Here is a 25,483-nt window from a genome sequence, read left to right as displayed (position 1 = left end):
GGGGAGCAAGAGAGGAGGTGCCAGACTCTTTTTAACAATCATCTCATGGGAACCAATAGAACGAGAACTCACTCATTACTGCGAGGATGGCACCCTGCCATTCATGACGAATCCACCCCCATGACCCAAACACCTCCCACCAGGCCCCCCCTCCAACATTGGGGATCACATTTCAACACAGATTTGGAGGGGACAAACATCTCAAACTATATGAACTACCAGGATTATTGGGGACAACCAAGATGAGGATCACAAGGCCTCTGCCCCAGAGGAGCAAAGGACATAAAGGCAATACCGCAGTCCCATGGCAGGAGCTCTCACAGAAGCATGTGCAAGGCACAGTGATGCCCAGAGAGGGGACATCCGAGGGCCCAGGTGGGGAGGGTGCACTCCAGTGATATTAAAAGGAGTCACAGTGTCACATTTAGGGCAAGAATCCCCTCATCTTTCTGATAGAGAATTGTCACGTTTTGTTTTCTTTCATCAAAATGTCGTGGGGTGATGAGCAAAAAGACATCTTATTTTAAAGTGTGTGGTAACCATCTGCTCCAAAGCTGAAGTTAATTGGTCCCATTATCACGGATGAATCAGAGGACTATTGCTCAGAAAAGTCAGAATAAGTGACTAATAGCTCCCCACATGTGAAACCACCTGCCTCCCTCAATGGTGTTCACCTGTGATTTTCTTATTTGCAGAACCTCAAGTTTTCAAGCTATTCACAATGCCAGTGCCCGTGTCTTGTTCCTGTTCTGTGGTTATGTCATGGGGAGTTGGGAATGACCACTCTGTCAAAGCCAGGAATAGAAACATGGAACCATGAAACTTTGCATGTTCCCAATCGCACTCCTTGTATGGAGCACACCTTTATCTCGGGCACCACATTCTAGGTTCTGCTGGATGTTAGAATAGCACTGGGCCATGATGGGGTCTCCAGAGGCTGGAAAGTGCTGGCATTTACCATGGCTGGGCCATCTTTTCAGGGCGGTCATGTCTGATATACAGCCCTAGGAGTGCTCTCAACTGGGTAAGAGTCTTAACTTCTAGAAGCCGGCTTACATCAAACCACTAAGCCTTGCCCTCCATCCACACAGCTGCTCTAGCAGGCTGCATCCTGCCTACCTGCCCTCTCCCAGGTGTGCACGGTCTCAACAGCCTGGGCCACACTGTTATCTGAACAGGTTACAGGAGCTGTCTGCTTGCCCTTGAGCATTCAGGTGCTTCTCTGTGCATAGCTCCCGTTAGCAGCATGCACTTCAGGGACACGAGTAAACCTCCCAGACACCTGCTGAACACTCCCGGGATACGCCTCCCAGGATACACATGTGAAATGAATGGACAGAATTCCTATTTAAATATCCTTGGGCTAAAGGACGCTGTATGCATTTCTATTTCTGCCTAACAAATTACCACACATTTGGCAGCTTAAAACAGCACAAGTGTATCATCCCACAGCTTCCGGGGGCCAGCCGTCTGCTGTGCTTTAGCTGGGTCTGAGACTGCTCATAGTCTCTCAAGGCTGAAATTAAGGTGTCCCCTGGCTGTGTGCTCATCTAGGGGCGGATCCATAAGTTCCCTGCGGTTGGCAGAATTTAGTTCCTTGCGGCTGAATGACTGAGGTCCCATTTTCTTGCTAACTGTTGGCGCCTAGAGAGTACCCAAGAGACTCAGGAGTGATGCAGGTTCACTGTGCGCTGCTTCCTTGCCAAGTCTCATGCATGTGTACAGGTTGCACAAAGCAGGTGTCTTACAGACAGGCAGTGAGGGACAATAGCAGCATAGGGTTCAGGGCAAGACAGTCACACAAGACTTAGGACAGTGCCCAGGGTGCATGCTGTCTTGTGCTGCAGCTGAGGGACCCCAGAAAGCAGCCTGCTGTGGGTTTGATACCTGGGGGATACAGTCATTATTGGGCTAAAACATTGAAATACATCCTGTTCTCAGAGGGACCAGAACAGAGTCCAGACTGTTCCAGCTAGTTTCCCATGATCTCAGGATACTGCATTCCCAGCACATTCTTTTTTTTTTTTCTTTTTCTTTTTTTTTTCCTGGAGACAGGGTCTCCCTCTGTTGCCCAGGCTGGAGTGCAGTGGCACGATCTCGGCTCAGTGCAACTTCCACCTTCTGGATTCAAGCGATTCTCCTGCCTCAGCCTCCCAAGTAGCCAGAACTACAGGTGCCCACCACCAAGCCCAGCTAATTTTTGTATTTTAATAGAGTATTTTGTATGTAGTAGCATGTTGCCTACAGTAATGTTTGAGAACTACAGGAAAGGGGAAAGAACGGGGTCAGTCCAAAGCCATCCAGGACCCCACACCACATCCTTGCCATCTAGCTCTCTTCTTATGGCATGGCAGTGAAGTTGTTTACTGCTTCGAGTTGTTTACTGCTTCGGGTTGTTTACTGTTTGGCATGGCAGTTGTTTACTGCTTCAAGACCAGCCAGAGAATCTCTCTCTCCTCTCTCCCCCTTTCCCTCTTCCCTCTTCCCTATTGCCTTTACATTCTACCATCTACCCTTTCTCTGTAAATCTCTCTGACTTTCCTTTTCTCTGACCACTAAACCCTCTTTTGGTCCTCAGATTAGGTCAGGCCAACCCAGGATAATCTCCCTTTTGATCAACTCAGAGTCAGTGAATAGTAAAGTAATTGCATCTGCAAAATCCCCTCACTTTACCCCATATTATAACCTAATTACAGGAGTGACATCCCGTCTGAGTCACAGGTTCCACCTACACCCAAGGGAAAGGGATGACACAGGAGTACACCCCAGGAGGTGGGAATCTGAGGACCACTTTAGAATTCTGCCTGCCACAGATACAGTGTCATTACTTGCAGTATGATAATTCTTCTATGCTAAAAGATCCAGAATGAGAGATTAAATCATACTGAATATGTTGTGGTCAGGGGAATTTTCTTGATTTCCTGATGTGCCACGTTTAACCATTTCACTTGGATTGGTATGTTACAGCACACTGTGCCTGGAGGCAGGCATGCATTTGGACTGAATTCTACTTTTTTTTTTTGTTTGTTTGAGACAAGGCCTCACTCTGTCTCCCAGGCTGGAGTGCAGTGGCACGATGTCAGCTCACTCCAGCCTGTGTCTCCCGGGTTCAAGCGATTCTCCTGCCTTAGCCTCCCAAGTAGCTGGAATTATAGGCATGCACCACCATACCTGGCTAATTTTTATATTTTTGGTAGAGATGGGGTTTTGCCATGTTGGTCAGTCTGGTCTTGAACCCCTGGCCTCAAGTGATCCACCCACCTCAGCCTCCCAAAGTGCTGGGATTATAGGCATGAGCCACTGTGTCCAGCCAGAATTCTACTCTTGATGGCTTCAAATTTCAAACAACTTGTTTCTGTGCCCTCCAAAGATATCATACCCTTTGATTGGGCTCTTTTGACAATCAGAACCATGGATCTGGTCATCTGGGATAGGATGGGGTGGGCACTATGGCAACTATGCTTTTGATAATAGCAGCCTTCACATATTGGGGATCTCCTATGTGCTAGGTGTATTATACGCCATTTTAATTATGTCCAGATCTCACATCGGCTGCATGCAATTGCCAAGATGCTCTTCATTTTACAGAACAGGCAGAAGAGACTTGGGGAAGCCGAAGGGTTTGCCCATGGCTGCCTGGCTGTGAAATGTCCTCATCCTGCCCATGCCACGAGACCTCCTCAGTTCAGCTCAGAGCGTTGGGAACTGTCATTCTTTCCCTCAGGATACTTACTGCCACGTGACCCATTCCAAATATGAATTGCATGATTTATTGGATTTTCTTAAAAGAATAAATCACCAATACCAGAGAAAATCTCCAAAGGAACACTCTTTGAGAGGCCAAGTAGAAAGCCAGCGGCCGAGTTACACAATTCTAGAGGGACACGTTGCTGAGGGCACCGCGCAGGAACATCTGACAGAGGCAAAGTGAAGGGGGGTGGCCCAGGGGGCCCACAGATGATGGGGGTGGCCCGGGAGGCCCACAAATCACGGCAGTCCCCAAGCTTTACATTTAACACTCCTCACACAGAGTGACTGATCCCAAAGTCCTGTCAGGAAGAAAATCAAATGAAGTTATCAAATTTTTAGGAGTATATGGTACATACAGAAGAACAGTTCACAAGCCCAGGAGACTTCAGACCAAGCGTGGCAAGAAGCCTACCTTGCGGCAGTTCCAGCACAGCTGAGAAAACGTAAAGGAGGAAGCATTTTGACCATTTTTGTGACTGACTGTTACACATTAACCTTCTTTTTAGGGCAAACAGAGTTAGTTTAAGCTGATTTGTCTACAGCTGGTTCACTGAATCATGTGGACTAGCCAATGTTTTGTGTTTTGTTTATGATTAGAGCTAATATCTCGGGGAAATCAGGATAACTTAAGTTTTGGCTACATGGTTATAGGTGGTTGGCCTTGGGGTGTGTCTGAACTGGGGCCTCTATTTTTCTTTAACAGTCCTGTAAAATGCAGGGATACATAATGTTACTGATGTGCTATTACCCACCAAGACTGAAGTTTGGAAGCAAGTCATGTGATGAATCTGCTGTAACAGAGCTCGTAAGATCAAAAAATATTCATTAAGTCACTATTGCATTGTCATTATGTTCTCACTTTTATTTTTGTGAGGAAGAAATAGAAATCTGTTTGTTAATCTAGGTATTGGAAATGAAAAGCATGTGTTCAGGTGGGAGTTAAGGGAGGGTTAGAAAATAGAACCTTTAGATGTCTTCAGAAGTGGTAAAATAAAACTGGCAGTGTATCAGATCCATGAGAAGCCAGCCTGTTCAACAATTCTGGGTAAAAATAAGAAACGTGTGATGTTAAAGCATATATTAATGACAATATGTAGTCACAGTTTTATGTTGTAGCCTTGTTTATAGACTCAGTCAGCATCTAAGGTACCCCTTAAATATTTCAGACATACTCTTTTGCATTTTATGGAAAAAATAAGATGAGGTGGAAATATTTGCAAATTGGGGTTTTCTGAAGACATTCCATCCAGCAGATTCACCACCTGAATCCTTTCTTTGCCTTCAAAATGTCGTCTCAGGTTCAAGCAGCTTCCAGCTGTCTTTTCCCTTAGAGTCATCTCTGGAGCTAGACCCATTACCCTTTCATTGTTTTAATTCCTTATTGAAATGTACATGTGGGAAAGTGTGCAAATCATAAGTGTAGAACAGATCACATCCTATAACAAGGACTCAGACAAGAAACTCACATCAAGAAAAGTGACTTCTTATAGCATAGGTTTATTTTGCCTCTTTTTGAGCTTTATATAAATGGAATCATGAATGGGTTAAGTTCTGGATTCTTCTGCTTATCATTAAGCTTATGCAATTCATTCATAGAGTTGTGTAATTACCATATAGCTTATTTATTCTCATTGGTGTATTGCACTGCAATGTATATACATGTATTACAAATAACTTCTCCATTATGTTATTGATGGATTTTTTGGTGTCTTAGCTCAGGCTAACATAACAAAATACCATAGACCAAGTGATTTAAATGACAGAAATTTATTTTCTCACAGTTCTAGAGGCTAGAAGTCCCAGATCAAGGTGCTGGCCAATTCAGTTCCTGGTGAGGATTCTCTTTCTATCTTGTAAACGGCTGCCTTCTCACTGTATTCTCACATGGTCTTTCTTCAGTTCATGCCTTGGGGTGGGGGACAGTTTGAGAGTTGAAGCTCTCTAGAGTCTTTTATACAAACACTAATTCTGGGAGATCAGGGCCCCACCCTTATAACCTCATTTAATGAATTTAAATTACTTCCTTGAAGTCTTCATCTTCAAATATAGCCACACTGGTGATTAAGATTTCAGTATGTGAATTTGGAGGGGACACATTCAGTCCATAACAAGCTGTTGCAACTTTGTCATTATTATAATAAAAGTGGGGTGCTATGAACATTCTTGTACAGGTTTCTGGTAAGCCATGAACACATTTCTAAAGATATATACAGTCATCCCTCAGTATCCATAGGGAATTTGTTCCAGGACCCTCCAGATACTGAAATTCTCAGATGTTCGAGTTCCTTGTAGAAAATGGTGTGCTATTTGCATATAACCTACTCACATTTTCCCATATATTTTAAATCATCTCTAGATTACCTGTAATACCTAACACAATGCCTACATCATTTCATCCATGTGGATTTGACATATTATTTGGCACACAGCAAATTCAAGATTTACTCTTTGGAACTTTATGGAATTTTTTTTTCTGGATTATTTCTATCAGCAGTTGGTTGAATTCGCAGATTCAGAACCCACAGATACAGAGGGTCAGTTGTACTTAGGAGTGATATTGCTGGATCATAGGATTTACATACGTTCAGCATTATAACAGTTGTCCAAATAGTTTTCCAGAGTGGATGTACCAGTTGCTCTTCCTCTGTTGAGAGTTCTGGTTGCTCCATGTTTTTTGTCTTTTTGTTTTAGTTACTGTGTTGAAAGTGTAGGAGTATCCACACAGTGGTTTTAATTTTTATTTTCTGATGACTAGTAAAATTAGGTACTTTTCATGTTATTGGCCATTTGCATATCCTCTTTTGTTGGGTGCCTTTTCAGGTTTTTTACCCATTTTTAAGATTGCCTTTTTGATTGACTTGTGGGAATTATTTATACATTCTAGATATGGGACCTTTGTCAGGTGTGTATTGCCAATATCTTCACCCACCCTACTGGTTCCCTTTTCACTCACTGACTGATACACTTTGATGAACAGAAGATCATAACTAAAATAGTTCAACTTACCTTTTTTTTCCCCTTACTTGAGAGCCTCTATTTCAGCTTAAGAAACCTTTGCCTACCCCAAGGTCCTGAAAATATTCTCCTGCCTTTCATACTTAAATCTATAATCCACCTAAAAATGATTTTCATAAATGATGTGCTATGTAATGAAAGTCCATTTTCCCATATATTCATCAACCTGACATGGTACCATTTATTGAAATCATCTTTTCTTTATTATGCTGCAGTGTAACCTTGAGATACAGCAGGTGACTGTGTAGGTGTGGGTCTGATTCTGGGTCTGTTCTGTTCCATCAACAATTTTGATGTTATTCTTCTTTATCATTAAGTTTAAATCATTTTAAATACTTATTATAATTTTTCCTTTGACTCATAAATTACTTAGAAATATGTTGCTTAATCACTGTGGGGATATTTCTAGGAGTTTTTTTTTCTAGCTTAATTCTTCTGTGGTCAAAGAATGTATAATGAATGATTTCAGACATTTTAAATTTGTTGAGACTTGCTTTATGACCCAGCATATAATTAAGCTTAATAAATATTCTATGTGCACTTGAAAAAAATTTGAATTCTGTCCTTCTTAGGTATAGTACTTTTTATATATGTTAATTATATCAAGTTTGTTAATTTTGTCGCTCAGATCTTTTCTATTCTTCACTAAGTTTTTGTCCACTTATTCTACCAGCTATTGAACAGGGTGTGTTAAGATCTCCTACTATGATTGTGTTTCTCTGTTTCTTCCTTAGTTATCTTTTGCTTTATATATTTTGAAACTGTGTTAGTGGATGCATAGACAGAATTATTACACCATCCTGGTGTAATAACAAAACTAAAGTTTTGTTAGATGCAGCCCTGATGGCAGTGAAGTCTCAGGTTTTCATTTGTCTGAAAATGGCATTATTTTACTTTCATATTTAACAGCTAGTTGTAGGCTTTACAGACCATGTAAGTTCTGTATCACATATTCATTCTCTCTTTCTCTTTCCCTTCCCTCTATACCTCTTATAGACCAAAGTTTACTGACTCCTGATCTATATTATTTTCTCCCTCTACTTTGGATTTAATCACTGTTCCTTTGTAACTTTTTAACATGGATGATTAATTCATTAATTCCTAGCCTTTCTTTTTAACTCTTGCAAGTATTTAAGGTTATTAATTTTTTTCTCCATACTATTTTAGCTATATCCCCAAAATTTTGGAATGTAATATTTTTGTTATTACATGGTTTCAAAATATTTTCTGATTTTCATTTTGGTTTATTATTTGACCCATGAATTATTGTAAGTGCTTCTTTGTTTGCAAGTATGTAAAAACTACTAAATATTTTTAGTTATTCTTATTATAGATTTCTTACTTCCATTGTGGACAAAAAGCATTGTCTGTATGATTTGAAATCTCTTGAGAACTTTGCTTCACGATTCAGAATATGATCAGTTTTTTAAAAATCTTTCCATGTTTGCTTGAAAATAATGTTTAGTCTTCTGTTTTGGCTGCATTGTATTGTATTTGTCCATTTGGTCATTTATTATGTTTTTCACATCTTCTGTACATTTATTGGTTTATTTTTTACTTTTTCTCTCAATTACCGATAGAGATGTGTTAAAATCTCTCATCATGATTGAGTACTTGTCTATATCTCCTTTTATTCCTATGGATTTTTAATCCTGCATAAATATAATGCTATGTTATTGAATACAGCAATTAAACTGATTTCTTCCTCATGAATTGAGCAGTTGAACAGTGTAGAGGGTGCTTATTAAATTCTACTAATGCTTTTTGCCTTTTCGTTTATTTTATCTGCTATTGATTCAGCTATGTTAGCTTTCCGTAAGTTAAAACATTCCTGATGTACCATTTGCCACCTTTCATACCTTTACCTATAGCACTTTTGTATTCCTCTGTTTTAGATTTATCTCTTGCAAGCTGCATGTAGTTAATTTATTCATAAAATCAGTTTCACAGCCTTTGTCTTTTAACAGGTGCATTTTTTTTAAATGCAATTGCCATTTTCCCCCATTCAATGTGGTGTTTATTCTCTCCTTACACATCTTCTTTTAAATCAATTAAATATTGTTTAATCATGTCTTTTTAAAAATTCTACAAGTTTTGAAGTTATACCCTCTCTTTCCATTATTAAGAGGTTACCCCTAAAACATGCGTATGAATCACATCTCAAATTAATTAACATCTTAACCTACTTTACACCCAGGCAAGACAGGGACTTTGGAGTAGTTTAGTTTTATTCATCCTTATTCTCTCCTGTTTTGTAAGTTGTTGTCATTTATTTTAGTTGTATACTTTTAATCTCATCAGACATTAGTGTTTTATATAGTCAACATTCATTTCGATTTACCCATATGCTTACCTTTTTTGTTTCTCCTCATTTCTTCTTGCATGTCAGATCTTCCTTCTGTTTGAAGTTCATCCTTTACAGTTTCTTTAGGTGAGTGCTAATTTTACTCTCTCAGTTTTTGTTAGTCTTAAAATGTCTTTGTTTTGCCCTCATTTTTTGAAAACATTTTTCATGGGTCTAGTATTATAGATTGCCAGTTATTTTCATTCAGCACATTGAAGATTTTTTTTTTTTTGGCTTCTTCTTTCCATTGTTCCTTTGAAGAGGTAGGCTGTCAATCTATCACTCCTTTGAAGATAATCTGGTTTTTTTCTTTCTCTAGGTGCTTTAACATCTTTTCTCTCTGTCTTTTATATTGTGCAGTTTCACTAGGATATGTTAAGGAAGACATTAATTTTATTGTTCTTAGAATGTCTTAGACTTTTTAAATCTGTGAGTTTATTTTTACATATTTTGGAAAATCCTCAGTCAGTATTCAATATTGCCTGATTCATGCCTTTCTGAATTTTGATTGGACAATGTTAGATCTTTTCAGTCTATTCTTATGTCTCATAAACTCTCTTGCGTCTTTTCTCTTTCCCTCTTTGTTGCTTCTTACTTATCTTCAAATGTATTAACTTTTTTCTTCAACAGTGTCCAACCTGATATTAAACTGATTCTTACTTTTTTACTTTAATTTTTATATCTTTCATTTTAAGTTCTATATGTGTTTTCCAAATCTGCTTCTTATTCTTTGGTCATATTTTGTTTAATTCTTTTGTGTATTTTGAACATTTTGAACATACTTGTTTACAGTCTCTAATCATTTTTAACCTCAAGTTTATAGGTATCTATAAACTGCTGATTTTGTGTGTATGACTCTGACTCACAATGGCTTGTTTTCTGTTGTGTTTGTAATTTTGGGTTGTGAGCAGGATGTTATATGTGGGACTCTTGTGTGGCCTGTGTTGAGAGTGTACTCCTCTTAGAGAGATTGTTTTTGTTTGTTTGTTTGTACCAGTTTCCCAAGAGGAATTACTTTTGGTACTTAGAACCAATTTTATGTTAATTTCTTGGCTTAGTGGTTCCAAGCCACAAATCAATTTTAGCTCAAATCTTCATGACAGCCAACATTTCCGGGGAAGTTTTTATTTTCCTCTGCTAAGCCTAGGCTAAAAGAGACAAATTTTCTTCCCAACTGCCTTTGCCAGAGCAAAATTATTTCTAATCTTTGCATTCAGGATATAGTTTTTGAGGATCCTAACTCTATGTGGAAGGAAAAGGCCATCCCCAGTCCCAATTCCCCACATTTCAGGGTCTCCAGCCTTTTTTCGAGTTCTTATGAAGTGATTAAACAGTTAAATGTCTTCACGCGTTGGCAGTTGCTGGTTTGGTGCATACTAATTTCCATCCCATATTTATTTCTGGTTGTTGGAGATTTACTACACTTTCTTTCAAGCTTGGATATACATTTGAAAGGATTATTGAAAATAAGTATTTTTATTTTCTGACCTCTTTTCCTCTTTAAATCTGTGCCCTCTTGCTCATCTTAGGGAGAGGGATTTCTCTTTTCAAACGACCAGAGACAAAGCCTTCAGCCCCTACTTTATCTGCAGTGCTACACACATCCACGCAAGATCTTATTTAAAATTTTTTTTTGCTAAGTATTACAGAGAAATCAGGAATAATTAAGCATAGAGTAACTAACAAAAGTAAAAATCAATGAGGGTTTGTAGGGGTATAAGAAATCTTTTTGTTGGTTTTAAAAAGTTGCTTTCTTTGGTTCATTAGGCTTAACACCTAAAGGCCAGGTCTTTCCTCACATTCCTCACATGGTTCCTTTTCCCCAAGACCTACTCATCTTTTTTCTTTAAATCTTCTTTATCCTAATACTACAATCTAACCAATGAATGTAGGCCAAAAAAAATTTAACATGCTATATTTAGATGTCTACCCAATTCAAGAGCATAATTTGCATTTCTGAGAACCTCTGGACAGTGCTTCTCAAGCAATCTGTGTTGAAGGACAACTCTTTTCTTTAGATTTCCAATTCACTGTCTCCCTATGCTTCTATAAAATTTAATAAAAATATTACAGCAAAGCGCATTGCTATAAAAGCTCCTAAACACTTCCTCCCATTTTCTATACTTGCCTCATTGTGCACCAGCTGACCTCCCTTTAAGCAGCACCAGGCACTCTGTGTGCAAAAGCTTCCCTTTATTTGCAGTTCATAGTCTTTCTTGCATGAATGTCAGAGCAGTTGTGCTTACTCTAAAAAGGACTTTGGTGTATAAAGGTACCTTTTAAGCCAAAGCATTTTGGTTCACTCATTCATTCATTCTTTAGTATATGCATAAATATACTCCTTTATTTAACTCAGGATTTTGGACCTGTATATGCATAACACATATATGGGGCTTTCTATATGCCACGCCCTATCTTAAGTACTTTCCCAAGATTAAATAATATAATGTTCATAAAAACTCTGTTAGATCAGGACTATTATTATCTCCATTTTTAAGAATTGAACACTGAAACAGTGATTAAGTAACTTGCCCAACACCACACTGCTAAGAAATAGTGGAATTGAGATTTGAACCCAGGAAGTCTAACTCCAGCTTCTCTGTCTAACCAGTCTGCTGACTGCCTCTCTGATGACTACCTTAGACACTCTAGTCCAGATTCTGCAAGGGTAGGTGTTCCAAAGGCCACTATTTCATCCTCATTTTCAACTTGAATCAGTTGGTCTTTATTGCACAGACTTCTGAATTGAAAAGGGAAATCAGGTCTTCCACCTCCTTTGTGGGAAGAGTGATGATGGTTAGCGTGTCTGCCATGGAAAGTGTGGTGGTTTTTCAATGCTGCTTGCTATGGTATAGAGGGGATTGACAGAAGACACTTCAGAGAAGTCACCTATTAGCTTCAGGGCTCTGTGCCTTCAAAAAAATTGAAAATTATAACCAAACTGTAAAAATTTCAACTCAATCTATTGAAACAGCAGAAAAATTTAGTCAAACTAGCATTAGTTTGCATTAGTTACATTCGCCCAAAATATTTTTAACTGAATTCAACCCATTTTTAAAACTTAATCGAGACAAATGAGTTAATTTACATAGAAATTGTCTTTGGCACCAAAACAGAATGTCTCCATTGTAAGACTATAGAGTAAACCCACATGCCATTTCCTTCATCTTGAACATCTTCACATCTACAGGAAAATTGAAAGATGAGTATTCATATATCTTGCACCAAAAATCACCAGTTTTCAGGACTTTGTCACATTTGCTTTATCTTTCTTTATGTGTATGGAAGTACATACACTTTTTCTGAATCATTTGAATGTGTATTGTGGATACTTCACTTCTTCTGAAAATAAAGACATTCTCCTATATGACTTAACAGCATTAGAAAATTAGCACTAACTTAGTAATGTCAACTAGTAGAGCCCATACTCAGATTTTCCCAATTGGCCCCAAAGTCATTTTTGTGATTTATTTTCATTCCAAAAAAACCAACTTTATGCGTTACATTTGGCTGTTATGGCTCTTTATGCACTTTTTAAAAAACATTCTCTCTTCTTTTGTTTTTCATGAAAATGGATATTTTAAGATTCCCAGCCAGTTCACGTACAGTGGTCATATCTCATTGTTGAATGCCCCAGTGGGGTTAATTCCTCACCCTTCTCCCAAGTGTAGACCTCGGGGTCATATGACCCTGGGTTACTCTCCTTATATCTGTAATAAAGGCTGGAACAAGCAGAGGCCCTGCTGATCTGCACAGTCTGTAGGGATAGGAAGGGGAAGGTCCTGCTATGCCTAGACACTGGCAATGAGCCAGGTTGGGGAGAGAGAAAGCTCAAGGGAAAGGAATTGGGGTGTGGGGAGGAAGAGATATGCGAGGAATGGGGTAACATGGATTTGAGGCACTTGCTCAGTATATGGACCCATTGGATAGCCACTCCCCACCTAGGAATAACAAGTCAGAAGTCTTAAAGAAGAATCCTCAGTCTCTACTGCAGGGGAGAGGCCAAGCCAGCGCCTCCCAGAACCTGTGGCAGAGGAATCAACATTGTGTACAGCACATATTCGTCAACATTTAATAGTATCATTTATCTGAAGATTTGAATATATAATGTATTTTTAAATACTGTCTTCATGTGATATAATGAAAAAAATTGCCAAATTCATGTTGGTGTTACAGCGAGGGAGGAAGGAATGAGAGTGAAATGGGGGAGGCGAATAGAGGGAACTTCAGCTTGATCTTTACTCGTTTTTCTTTTCTTTTATGTTGAAAGGAACCTGCTGGTGCAAATATGGCAGAGGGGTGACATTCATTTGGTTTTGGGTGATGGGTGTGTTTCTTTTGGCACTTTACAAAATTTGAGCTCCAGTTTTGCTCGTTACTCAGTAATACGGCTTTTGAAATCATATAGGTCAGAGAAGTTAAAATTGGCTTGCCACAAACTCAACCATAAGAAACAAAATTAGACTGGCCTTTTTTGTGATCTGATTTTGTCCTGGATGTGTGAGGGCTCCTGTTGAGGTTCAGCGGATCGTGGGCAAGTTTACTTACTCCCTGTGAGCCTCAGTTTCCTTCTCTGTAAAATGGGAATCACATCCCCTGACACAGAGCTGGTTGATTTATTGAGGGTCCTGCAGTGTGCAGGAGAACACACTAACCCAGCCAGCAGGAGCTTAAACTGTGAGGTCATCATTATCCCACACAACTCAGAGTCTGAAAACAGGGATGTTCATGGCAGGGCTGGCAGCTGCACAGTGTTATGGAGGACCCAGGCATACATAGCACCCTGCTCTTCTCTCCCCAGCGGGTCAGTGCTAGCTCCAGCTGGGGATGCAGTGTAGCTGTGGCCGCATCAGGCCACACATCCTCACACTGCATCATTCAGGGCAGCAAGAGAGAGCCCCTGATTATGGCCCTTGTGAAGGAGGAGCAAGCCCCAGCAGGTCTCCTGTTACATCTTGTGAGCCAGGCAACAGCAGTCCATGGCAAGGGGAGTGGAATTGCACAGATCGTCTTGGACGTATGAACATTTGCACGTTGCCCCATGGGGCAGGCAAGGAGGCTTGCCTGAAAAGCCCCAGACACAAGCAGGGCTCTGTCAGCAAGGATGGGAGGGAAACGCTATGGGGTGGGCAAGACAACAAGGTCTGCCACAGAAATGCAGACCACCTGCCTCATTAGCATATTCCCTGTCCCTCCTCTCCCTGATTGTCTACTCATGTTCCCTATACTCCCTGATGGCTGCCCAGAGCACTAGCAGCTGAGATCAATGCAGAGGATGAACGAGGCTGCCCACTTTAGTGTCAAATGTGTCGGATTTCCAGGTGTCACAGCCATTTCGTTGAGTTTTATGCCTTTGTAAGCAAAGATCCTGCCATTTTATTTTACTTTGTGGCAACCCAGTTTTACTGTATCCCAGCCTGGTTGTTATAAACACTTTTTAAAAGTCAAGTGAGACAGGTTGCTATTTCACAGCCTAGAGAAAAAGAAGTGACTAAGTAACTGCATGTTTTTTCCAATGACGTCCACAACGGTCCATCCAGTGGTAGTGTCAATTAAAGCCCTTACTTGCATTTCTCATTTAGCTTTAATAAGGTGACTTGTAGGTGGTAAGAATATACCAATTTGTTAGCGTAAGCATTAACATCTTCATATAATAAATAGACATTCGTCTACTTAACTTTGTAGTGTTAATTTTAATACATGCTTTTATTTAGAATTAAGGGCACAGTTATTTTTTATCAGTAATGCCACTTATTACAATGGAATCACTGAATCTTAACCAAAAAGCGCTGAAGAGTGGATAAGGATTCAGTTTAAACAAAGAACCAAGAAGTTTTTTTATATTAAACTTTGTTAATATGGCAACACATTAGGCAATAACTCTCTGACTCTAAAATAAATATACTCCTGGGGGCCTTAATTTTCAAGCTTACTTGCAGTCTTTATCCTTCATATTTCATTATTTCTATTCTGATAGAAACAACACCTTTTATTAGATTTTTTGTACAAATTTATGGGGTGTATTTGAAATTTCGTTACATGTATATAATGTGTAGTGATTGAGTCAGAGTGTTCATCACCCGAGTACAATACATTTTTGTTAAGTAGAATCACCCTATTCTGCTATCCAGCATTGAATGGATTCCATCTTACTGTATGTGTGTACCCTTTAACCCACTTCTCTCCATCCTCCCTCACCACTCACCCTTCCCAGTCTCTGGTATCTGTCTTTGCACTCTCTACCTCTATGTGATCAAATTTCTAGCTCCCACATATAATTCAGAACATACAATATTTGTGTTTTTGTGCATGATTTATTTCACTTAGGATAATGACCTCCAGTTTCATCCATGTTGCTGCAAATGAATGACATCATTCTTGTTAATAGCTGAATAGTATTCTCCTGTGTATTTACACGTTTTCTTTAGCCATTGACAGATGGAATGTAGAAATGTAAAACATGTTCTGCTTCTTCAGTTGTTCAAATCCTATTAATATTTCTCTCTTTTTTAAAGAATTTTTGATTAAAATGCTCTTACAATTTCTTGGAAATATCTATTATAAACATTCTCATTTGATTGAAGTTCCCAAAGTGTTGAAGGCCCTAGGGAGGTGCATGTTATATTTCATCCTCCAAATAAAAACATACATATGTCACTAGAAGTTTCACATAACATTAGAAGCTTGATACAACCACTCATAAGCTTGAAGCAATTTTTAAACAATTTTAGTATTATCCAAGAAGTGACATGTAAGATGACATTTGTGTCACCTGCCTAACATGTAAATGAGCCAGGCTATTTATCCTTTCCATAGACACATTCTTTTGAAAAGCAGCCATGAGTGCAGATGCACCTGTCATCAGGTAGGACAGAGTCTCCTGTAGCCATCAGCCTGGAGATTACCTTTGCCTCGCTTCTGTGCTATTCACCCATTTCCCTCCTGTTTCCTGTATTTCTCTGGTTCTGGTTTCCACCCTCATTTTGTGGAGTACATCCTTCTGAAGCTTCCTGAGAAAGAGTGAATGAAGATGTCTTGACATGAGTTCACTAGAAAACAGAACCCGGCCAGGCGCGGTGGCTCACGCCTGTAATCCCAGCACTTTGGGAGACTGAGGCGGGCGGATCACAAGGTCAGGAGATTGAGACCATCCTGGCTAACACGGTGAAACCCCGTCTCTACTAAAAAAAAATACAAAAAATTAGCCAGGCGTGGTGGCGGGCACCTGTAGTCCCAGCTACTCAGGAGGCTGAGGCAGGAGAATGGCATGAACCCAGGAGGCGGAGGTTGCAGTGAGCCAAGATCGCGCCACTGCACTCCAGCGTGGGTGACAGAGCGAGACTCTGTCTCAAAACAAAAACAAAAACAAAAACAGAACCCAAGGTAACTCCCAATGGCTATTTATTTCAGAGACACAGTCCCAGATGTGTTAGCAACTAGTTTTATTGAGAAATAAGGCTGCTCTGAATTTCTTGTATGAGTCTTATGTTTTCATTTCTCTTGGGTAAATAAATATCCATGCGTGGAATTGCTGGGTCATATGGTAAAGGTAGGTAATAGTCCATTTCACACTGCCATAAAGATACTACCTCAGACTGGGTAATTTATAAACAAAAGGGGTTTAATTGACTCACAGTTCAGCATGACTGGGGAGGCTTCAGGAAACTTACAATCATGGCGGAAGGGGAAGGGGAAGTAGGCACCTTCTTCCCAAGGTGGCAGGAGAGAGACAGCACAGGGAAAACTGCCACTTTTAAAACCATCAGATCTCATGAGAACTCACTCACTATCATGAGAACAGCATGGGGGAAACCGCCTCCATGATCTAATCACCTACCACCAGGTCCTTCCCTTGACACCTGGGCATTACAATTCAAGATGAGATTTGGGTGAGGACACAGAGCCAAACCGTATCAGAGTATGTTGAACTGTATTAGAAATTGCCAAAAGTTTTTCTAAAATAATTGTGCCTTTTTACAATCCCAACAGCAAAGTATGAAAACTCCAGTTGCTCCATGGCCCCTTAGACATCTGTGCTAGTATGTAAAATACAATTGACCCTTGAACAGCACAGGTTTGAACTGCACAGGTCCACTTCCACTTATATGTGGATTTTTTTCAACCAAGTGAGGATCAAAATTACAGTATTCACAGGATGCAAAATCCATGTATATGGAGGGCCAACTTCTTATACATACAGGTTCCACAGAGCCAACTATCAGACTTCAGTATACACAGATTTGGGTGTATGTCGGCGGGGTCCCAGAACCAATCCTGTGCAGATACTTGGGGATGACTGTACCATTGATTTGTGTATATTGATCTTGTATCCTGTGACCTTAAAAAATTGCTTATTAGTTATGGTTTTTTGTAGCTTCCTTATGATTTTCTGTGTGAACTATCATGTTCTCTGCTAAGAAGAATAGTGTTATCTCTTCCTTTCTGATTTGCGAATACAGATTTTATTTCTTTCTCTTGACTTATTTCACTGGCTAGGACTTCTCATACTATGTTGAATAGCAGTGGAGAGAGGGAGCATCTTTGTCTTTTTCCTAGTCTTAGAGGTAAAGCATTCAGTCTTTCACCATTAGGTATGATGTTAGCTATATGTTTGTGTAGATTTTTTAAATCAAATTATGGAGATCCCCCTATTCCTAGTTTTATGGGAATTTTTAATTATGAGTGAGTATTGAATTTTGTCAAATGCTTTTTCTGCATTCATGATATGATTATGTGATTTTTCTTCTGTAGCCCATTAATATGGTGAATTATATTGATTGATTTTCAAATATTGAGCCATCCTTGCATCCCTTGGTCATGGTATATAGTTCTTTGTATATGTTACTGTGTTCTACTTGTTTGTATTTTCTTATGAATTTTGCATCATATTCATGAGAGATGTTACTCTGCACTTTTCTCTCTTTGTACTTTTTTTGATTTTGGTATCAGGGTAATGTTGGCTATTTTCTGGAGGAGCTTGTATAATATTGGTTGTTGTTAGGTACACCTCTTGGTATAACCTTTTTGGGAATTGTTCTAGTTATTACATTATATACACATACTTTATCAAAGTCTATTGGTGTTGACATTTTACTACTATTGGTGAAGCATATAAACCTTACCTGCCTTTTTGCTTCTTTATTCTCTACCATTTATAATAAAATTGTTTTAAATATTTATTCAACATACATTGAAACATATAAACAGATAGGCAATGTCATAATTTTTGCTTTAACCATCAGACATAATTTAGAAAACTCAAGAGGAGAAGGAAAGTCTATTATATTTGCCCATATTTTTGTTCTTTCCATGTTCTTCCTTCTTTATATGCCAAAATGCCTTCTTTTATCATTTCCTTTCTGCCTAGAGAACTTCCTTTAGCCATTTCTTTAAGGTAGGCTTGCTAGGAACAAAATCTCCTCGCTTATTACTGAAGAATATTTTTGCTAGCTTTAAAATTCTGGGCTGACAGTTATTTTCTTTCAGCACTTAAAAAATATTATCTTGGCTGGGCGTGGTGGCTCATGCCTGTAATTCCAGCACTTTGAGAGGCCAACGCAGGCAGATCACTTGAGGTCAGGAGTTCGAGACTAGCCTGGCCAACATGGTAAAACCCTATCTCTACTAAAAATACCAAAAATTAGCCAAGTTTGGTGGTGCATGTCTGTGTCCCAGCTACTTAGGAGGCTGAGGCAGGAAAATCACTTGAACCTAAGAGGCAGAGGTTGCAGTGAGCCGAAATTGCACCACTGCACTCCAGCCTGGGTGACAGTGCAAGACTCTATCTCAAAAAAAAAAAAAAAAAAAAAAAAAAAATTATCCTGCTTCCTTCTGGCCTACACGGTAGCCAATGAGAAATGCACTGTCTTTAGAATTGTTTTTCCCATGTAAGTAAGGCGTTGTTTCTCCTTGGCAGCTTTTAAGGTTTCTTTGTCTTTAGTTTTTAGAAGTTTGACTATGATATATTTTGGTATGAGTTCTATGGGTTATTTTTCTGTTTAGGGTTTGCTCAGCTTCTTGAATCTGTATGTTTGTTTGTTCATTTGCAAAAATTGGGAACCTTTTAGTGATTTAGTGATTATTTCTTTGAACACTTTTTTTTTTTTTTTGAGACGGAGTCTCGCTCTTTCACCCAGGCCTAAGTGCAGTGGCGTGATTTCGGCTCCCTGCAAGCTCCGCCTCCCAGGTTCACGCCATTCTCCTGCCTCAGCCCCCCGAGTAGCTGGGACTACAGGCGCCCGCCACCATGCCCGGCTAATTTTTTGTATTTTTGGTAGAGACGGGGTTTCACCGTGTTAGCCAGGATGGTCTCAATCTCCTGACCTCGTGATCCGCCCGCCTCGGCTTCCCAAAGTGCTGGGATTACAGGCGTGAGCCACCGCGCCTGGCCTCTTCGAATACTTTTTTAGCTCTACCTTATTTCGCCTCTTCTACGGACTCCAGACTTTTGTCGCAGTCCCACATGTTCCTGAGTTGCGTTCTGTATATGTGTTTTTTTTTTTAAGTTTAATTTTTCTCTGCTGTTCAAATTGGGTAATTTCTATGTTATACCTTTACATTACACTGATTCTTTTTCTCCTCTCTCCAATCTGCTTTTCAGCACATCCATTGAGTTTTTAAAATCAGAGTTGTATTTTTCAGTCCCTATTATATCTGCCCATATTTTTGTTCTTTATTTGGCTCTGTTTAGTATCTTCTATTGTTTTGGTAAGACTTTCTATTTCTTTACTACATTTTCTAATTTTTCATTTGTCTTAGGTATGTTTGTAATTGCTTGTTGAAGTATTCTTAGGATGACTACTTTTAAATCCCAGTCAGATAACTCTAACATCTGTCATCTCAGTTTTCATATCTTTTCTTGTTCTGTTTGAAATCTTCCTGGTTCTTGGTATAAGTGATTTTTTTGTTGTTGTTTAAAAGGGTATATATTGGGTATTAAGTTATAGGACTCTGGGTCTTACTTAAATCTTGTGTTTTAGCAGACCTCCTGACACCACTCTGGTAGGTTCACGGGGCCATTGCCTGACAACTGCCAGAGGGTAATTGAAGTACAGTTTCCCCCTCTGCCCCTGTTGATACCTGGGGAATGGGCTTGGTACTTCTTGGCAGGGGTACTTCCTAGCTGAGAGGAGGCAGAGATTCTCATTACAGCCAGATGAGTGTGAAAGTTCAGGCTCCCTATGTGTCCTCTGAAGATAGAGGGCAAGGTGCTTATTACCACCCAGTGGGGTTGAGGTCTTGGCTTTGTACTCAGCCTTCTCTGACACTCCCCAGGTGATGGAGCAGGCAGTGATGAGCACCTTGTTACAGCCTGGTGAGGGTGGAAGTCTAGGCTTCTCACTAGACCTTTGCTGGCAGGGGTGGTGGTCGGGTTATAATTTTTTCTGTGATGTTTGGCTGGAATAGAAGAGGAAATGTCTAAGCAGCTACTGTTTTGCTAAGCTACCCCTTTCCTGGTATTCTGTCTAGAGAGAGCGTGCTTTTTCTTTTCTATCTTTTTTTTTTTTTTTTTTTTTTTTTTTTTTTTTTGTGGCCTACTCTCATTGGTTCCAGTTTTTACAGTATCTAATCTGGGATATGTGAGGCAAAAAGAAACTCCAGGGAACCCACCATTATGTCGTTCCTCAAGTCTCAAGATCCCTAGTTAGTCTGCCACTTCTTCTCCACTTTTCAGAGTCTTCTAATATGATTTTATACATAATTTCCAGGGCTTTTCGTTGTACTAAGTAAGAGAAATAGGAAAAAGTACATCTGCTCTATCTTCCCTGAAGTGGAAGTCTCTAAATGTAAATATTCATGAAATTTAACATAACTACACCTATGTAACTATAATGGTTTTGATGAATCAAATGAAATATGAACTATACTTTCAAAGGTATGTGTGCCTCAAAAAAGCAAGATGGTGAAAGGAAAAAATAGCTTTCAGGAGGGAAAGCTGTGTTCAAGGAAATTACAAAGAAATGTTTTATCTTGTGTAAAATACGTTTCCAGATTCAAGGAGAGAAGGTGCTGGCCTTGAGTTTCTTAATGCTGATGCTAATTGATGGGAGGATTTGGCCACTTGTTGTCTTCAAAGGGAAAAGAAATCTATATTTTATTTGAGGAGAGAAGTAGCCATAATGTTCCCCCTTTCTACTGAAAGCTGTAGAAAATCTGTCCCTGATGTTTATGCCTCCTTAGCAAACACCCCCAATGGCCCCTTCCTTTTCTGGGATCCTGTTCTAAAGTGAGCTTCTTTTCCAGGTCGCCTGAACTGGTGGTCCACTGTGTGCACGAGCTGTAAACGGCTTCTTCCTCTGGCCACGACAGGGGATGGGAACTGCCTTTTACATGCTGCCTCACTGGGTAAGCTCCACAGCACAGACAGAGGGTGGCCAGGCTCCAGGCCTGCGCAAGGAAAGACATATGCTATTGAAGGAAACACTATGGAAGGAAAAGCATACGCTAAATAGAGTCACCCATGTCGCTGTCATGAGAAAGTCCCCAGGAGACAGAGCCAACAATCCTGGCCCTTCTTGTCAAGTAGCACTTGGTGGAGAGACAGAACACACATAAGAAAAGACCTGGCGTGATAGAAGGAGGCCTTGAGCATAGCTGCAGGGATGGGACTTAGAGACCGTTGCCTGGTACAAATAAAAAGGACTTCCTGGGAGGAGGTGGGATCTTTACTGAAACTTGAAGAACTTGAGAGACTAGAAGAGGGCATTGCAGGCAGGGAGACCCCGCAGATAAAGCATAAAGGCAGGAATGGACAGGGTGTTTGGAGGTAGGGGTGAACGAGGTAAAGCTGGAGTAGGAAGTTTTGGGAGCAGTGCATGAGGTTGGGTAAATGAGGGTCCACTGTGTTGACAGCAGTCAACAGTTGGCATGGACTAATGGAAACAGACGTAGGTACTGCTCAGATAAATCACAGGGGAGTCAGCATAGTCAGAATATACCACAGAGAGATCAGCACACTTGTCCAATAGAGACGTGAGCTTCCCGATCACACAAAGCCACACAACACAGAAATATTTGGATAATTGAGGATCATCATCGACTTTCTGGAACCTCAGTTATCCCTTTAGGCCCAGCGTTATATGCACAAGGCTGAATCCATTTTGATAGGTGAGTCTGGGTTTGCCCCAGGGACCATCAGGGCCGGTTGCTTCTTACCCGCCCTGGAGGATAGCGCCTCTCCAAAACACACAACCCTCACACAGGAATGCAGTCCTTGTTGGTCAAACTTGCATCCCCAACAAACATGGCTTTAACTGGGTGCCATGACCTACATCAAAGGCCAGCCCCCAGACCTCTCTCTCTTTGGACCTGCGGTGAGGCCTATTCAGCAAGAGGTAGGTGAGATAAAACTGTAAAGGGCTTCAAGGGAAATACATCAGGGTCTTGAAGGGTTCCAGAGGAGGATGGAGACCAAGGGCAAGGGAAACATTCCCCAGGCTTGACCTGCAGTGAGGAAAGGCAAGGCAGCCACTTACCTGCTTCATCTCCATGTCATTGGAGCACATTCTGCTTGTTGGCATTGCAAAAGTACTCCACATTCACCATGGTGAGAAAATGAAAATCAGCGACCCCCACCCAGCCGTGGCCACTCTTAACAGTTTGGTATTGTCATCATCTTCCGGTCTTTTGTCGGTTCTTCAAGTGAAATGATGATCTTGCTGTGTTCACAGTCTTGAATCCAACATTTTCCCTTACAATCTGAGAATTTTCCCTGCTGTTATCCTTCAAACACATGATTTTAAGTAGTTGGGTCATATTTTATCATAGTGGATAACATTAACTATTCCCCTGTTATTGAGCATATTTTGCCTTGTTCTTTGTAAAACCTGGAGAAAGAATCTAAAAGAATAAATCTCTCATCTGTGTCAAACAGCAGCCTCATTGTGAAGTCTGGGGCATGGAAATGCTTTTGTCCCTCAGCAACTGCAGCATGTAGAGTCATTGTCCCCATCAGCACAACAGCGGGGCAAGGCCACACCCCACAGCATTTTCCCTGTGAGCACAGTGGGCCTCCCAGGCCTGCCTGGGAAGAGAGAGCCTCCCTCAGGCTGGTCATTTCCATCTGCAAGAGAGCCTGGGCCATGACTGACCAGGGCTGTGAGACCCCCCTCCAAGAATCCCCTGTACAACAATAAGCCCAGAGCTCATAGCAATCTGTCCTCTTATCCCAGCACTTTGTTTCATTTTGTGCCCATATAGCTAAACTCCGCAGGACTGGGGCTGCCCAAAGCTGCCACATGACATTCACCAGCAGTCCTTGTGGAACCCCTGTTGGCCTGGCCTGACGTTGAGCTAGGATTGTGGGGCACATATAGAAATGACAGTCATCTTGGAGTCAGGCCTGTAGGCAGATATATGCAGGACAAGGAGGCCATCTCTGCAAGAGAGACCTGCCCAAGGAGCTGTGGGAGAGTCCCAGGAGGCAGCTGAAAGAGGTCTGAGGATGAGCGAGGAGTGACAAAGGTCATTCCCCCTCCCCTGCCATCCTGTAGAAAAAGGCGAAGCCTTGCTGGCTAGAAGCTTGTGGCAGGCCTGGGCTATTGCATATCCAAAGATGCCCAGCCAGTTGAGCCTTTGAAAACATCAGTTCACATTACTCTCCTTCTGAAGACTCTCCAGAGGCTCACAGTTCCCTTGAGAGCCCCCTTTTCACTCTCCCTCTCCCCTCGATCCCACTCTAGCCACCTTTCCCTCTTGCCTTTTCTCAAGTACTGCCCCCTCTGGGTCTGTCCCTGGCCTTTCCCTGTGCTGGGACAGCAACTTGGCCCCTCCCTCCACCCATTTGAGCCTTTGCTCCTATGTCTCCATTCACGCCACAGCAAATCTGCCTGCCTCACCTCTCCTCATGGGGCTGCCACCCTCAACATCGTACACTCTGTGCCAGCCTCGTGGCTGTCCTCACTTCCCACTTCCCCACAACATGTGCTCCATGAGATTTTAGGAACTTCATGTGTCCCGGCCACTGCCACATATATTCCCAGCACCTAGAATGAGTGAGTGGGTGGGTGGGTGGGTGGATGGCTGGATGGACGGATGGATGGATGGATTCCCCTGTGTTTTCCCTTGTAGCCAGAGCTGCCCTTCTCTTGAGCACTTCTCCCATGAGTTGGGGTTCTTGATCACATCTAAGCTGCCCAGAGCACATTCTCAGAGATGGCTGGTTTCTCTCTATATCCTCTCAGCACCTGACACAGGGTGAGACCCTCTCACTAGGAAGCAGGCGCTCTCTCCTGGGCCAGGTGTGTGCAGTGGTGTCACTGACGCTCTGCTTCTTAGGAAGCTGAGATGCCTCAGGGCTGGAGAGGAGGGAAATGGCAGACCCTGGAGAAGCCAGGATGCTAATGGCCTCCCTCGCCTGGAGCCCTCCATAAGGACACTGGACAGCCTGTCCCTGTCCCCTAGTCAGTCCCCCACCCAAATGTAAGACTTGAATAATGACCATTAGGTCCTCAAAGCAAACCAGCAACATTGAGAATGGGTTGCGAAGGGCACCAGAGAGGAAAAGCACTTGATTTTCACCCACTATTATTTTGTTAAGAACAGGATGTGCTGCTTCATTCACCTACTTGCCTTAATGGGAAGCCTCAGGAAGAAGGCTGGAGGGGAATTAACAGAACCGCTGAGTAAGGAGGCTGCTCTGCGTGCAGACAGGAGGCTCTCCCAGTGGGTCGTGGTAGTTTGCATCACCTCTGGCTTGTCTTTTCTCATGTCCTTTCTCTCCTCTGTTCTCCCTGGCCTCCTGGCTCCAGGAATGTGGGGGTTTCACGACCGGGACCTGGTGTTACGGAAAGCTCTCTATACCATGATGAGGACGGGAGCTGAGAGGGAAGCCCTGAAGCGGAGGTGGAGGTGGCAGCAGACGCAGCAGAATAAGGAGGTTGGTATCCACTGGCATGGCCAGAGCCCGGGACCCAGGCCAGGTGCAGCCTCGGGCCATGGTCGAGTCCACAGCATGGCCTCCAGGCCCCAGACGGTCTTATGAGGGGAGGCAGAAACAGCCCCTGGGATCAGGAAAGTCTCCTGCTTTTAAGCCCACAGAGGAGGAGCCTGTTAAAATAGCAGAGTCCCGGCAGACAGCAACTATGCGTCCACTTGTGCTTCCTTAAGGCATAATCATGAAAGCTGCCTACCTTCATTCCCAAAAGCATCCTGGCTTGGATGATGAATTATATATATGACTGCCTGCTGTCAGGTGCAGCCCATGGCCCCAGCCCCTGTGTGTGAGCTCAGTCCAAAGGGATTCCCGATTGTCCCCAACCATGGTAAACATGAGGACCTTGCTCTCCTAGAAGAATCTGAACGGCCAGCCCCAGTTAGGTGCAGGCACAGGTTAATGCTCGGTCATCCCCAGCCCCTGAGAATGACCCTTGTTGG

The 25,483-nt window shown here is 41.5% G+C and overlaps 1 protein-coding gene across 3 annotated transcripts in view; it reads left to right on the top strand.

Annotated features, from left to right (window-relative positions):
* OTUD7A (OTU deubiquitinase 7A) overlaps positions 1 to 25,483 on the top strand; it is a 393,053-nt gene that overhangs the window by 317,132 nt on the left and 50,438 nt on the right. For all 3 annotated transcript variants that reach the window (XM_016927863.4, XM_016927862.4, XM_054666883.2), the window contains 2 exons: positions 21,353 to 21,454; positions 24,859 to 24,986. In XM_016927863.4, coding sequence (XP_016783352.1) covers positions 21,353 to 21,454; positions 24,859 to 24,986 — 230 coding nt within the window. The remainder of the gene's footprint in view (positions 1 to 21,352; positions 21,455 to 24,858; positions 24,987 to 25,483) is intronic.

The sequence above is a fragment of the Pan troglodytes genome, chromosome 16 (assembly GCF_028858775.2).
Source record: "Pan troglodytes isolate AG18354 chromosome 16, NHGRI_mPanTro3-v2.0_pri, whole genome shotgun sequence".
Taxonomy (NCBI): Eukaryota; Metazoa; Chordata; class Mammalia; order Primates; family Hominidae; genus Pan; species Pan troglodytes.
Note: the sequence above shows the minus strand (reverse complement) of the source record. Positions and strands in the feature narration are given on the sequence as shown.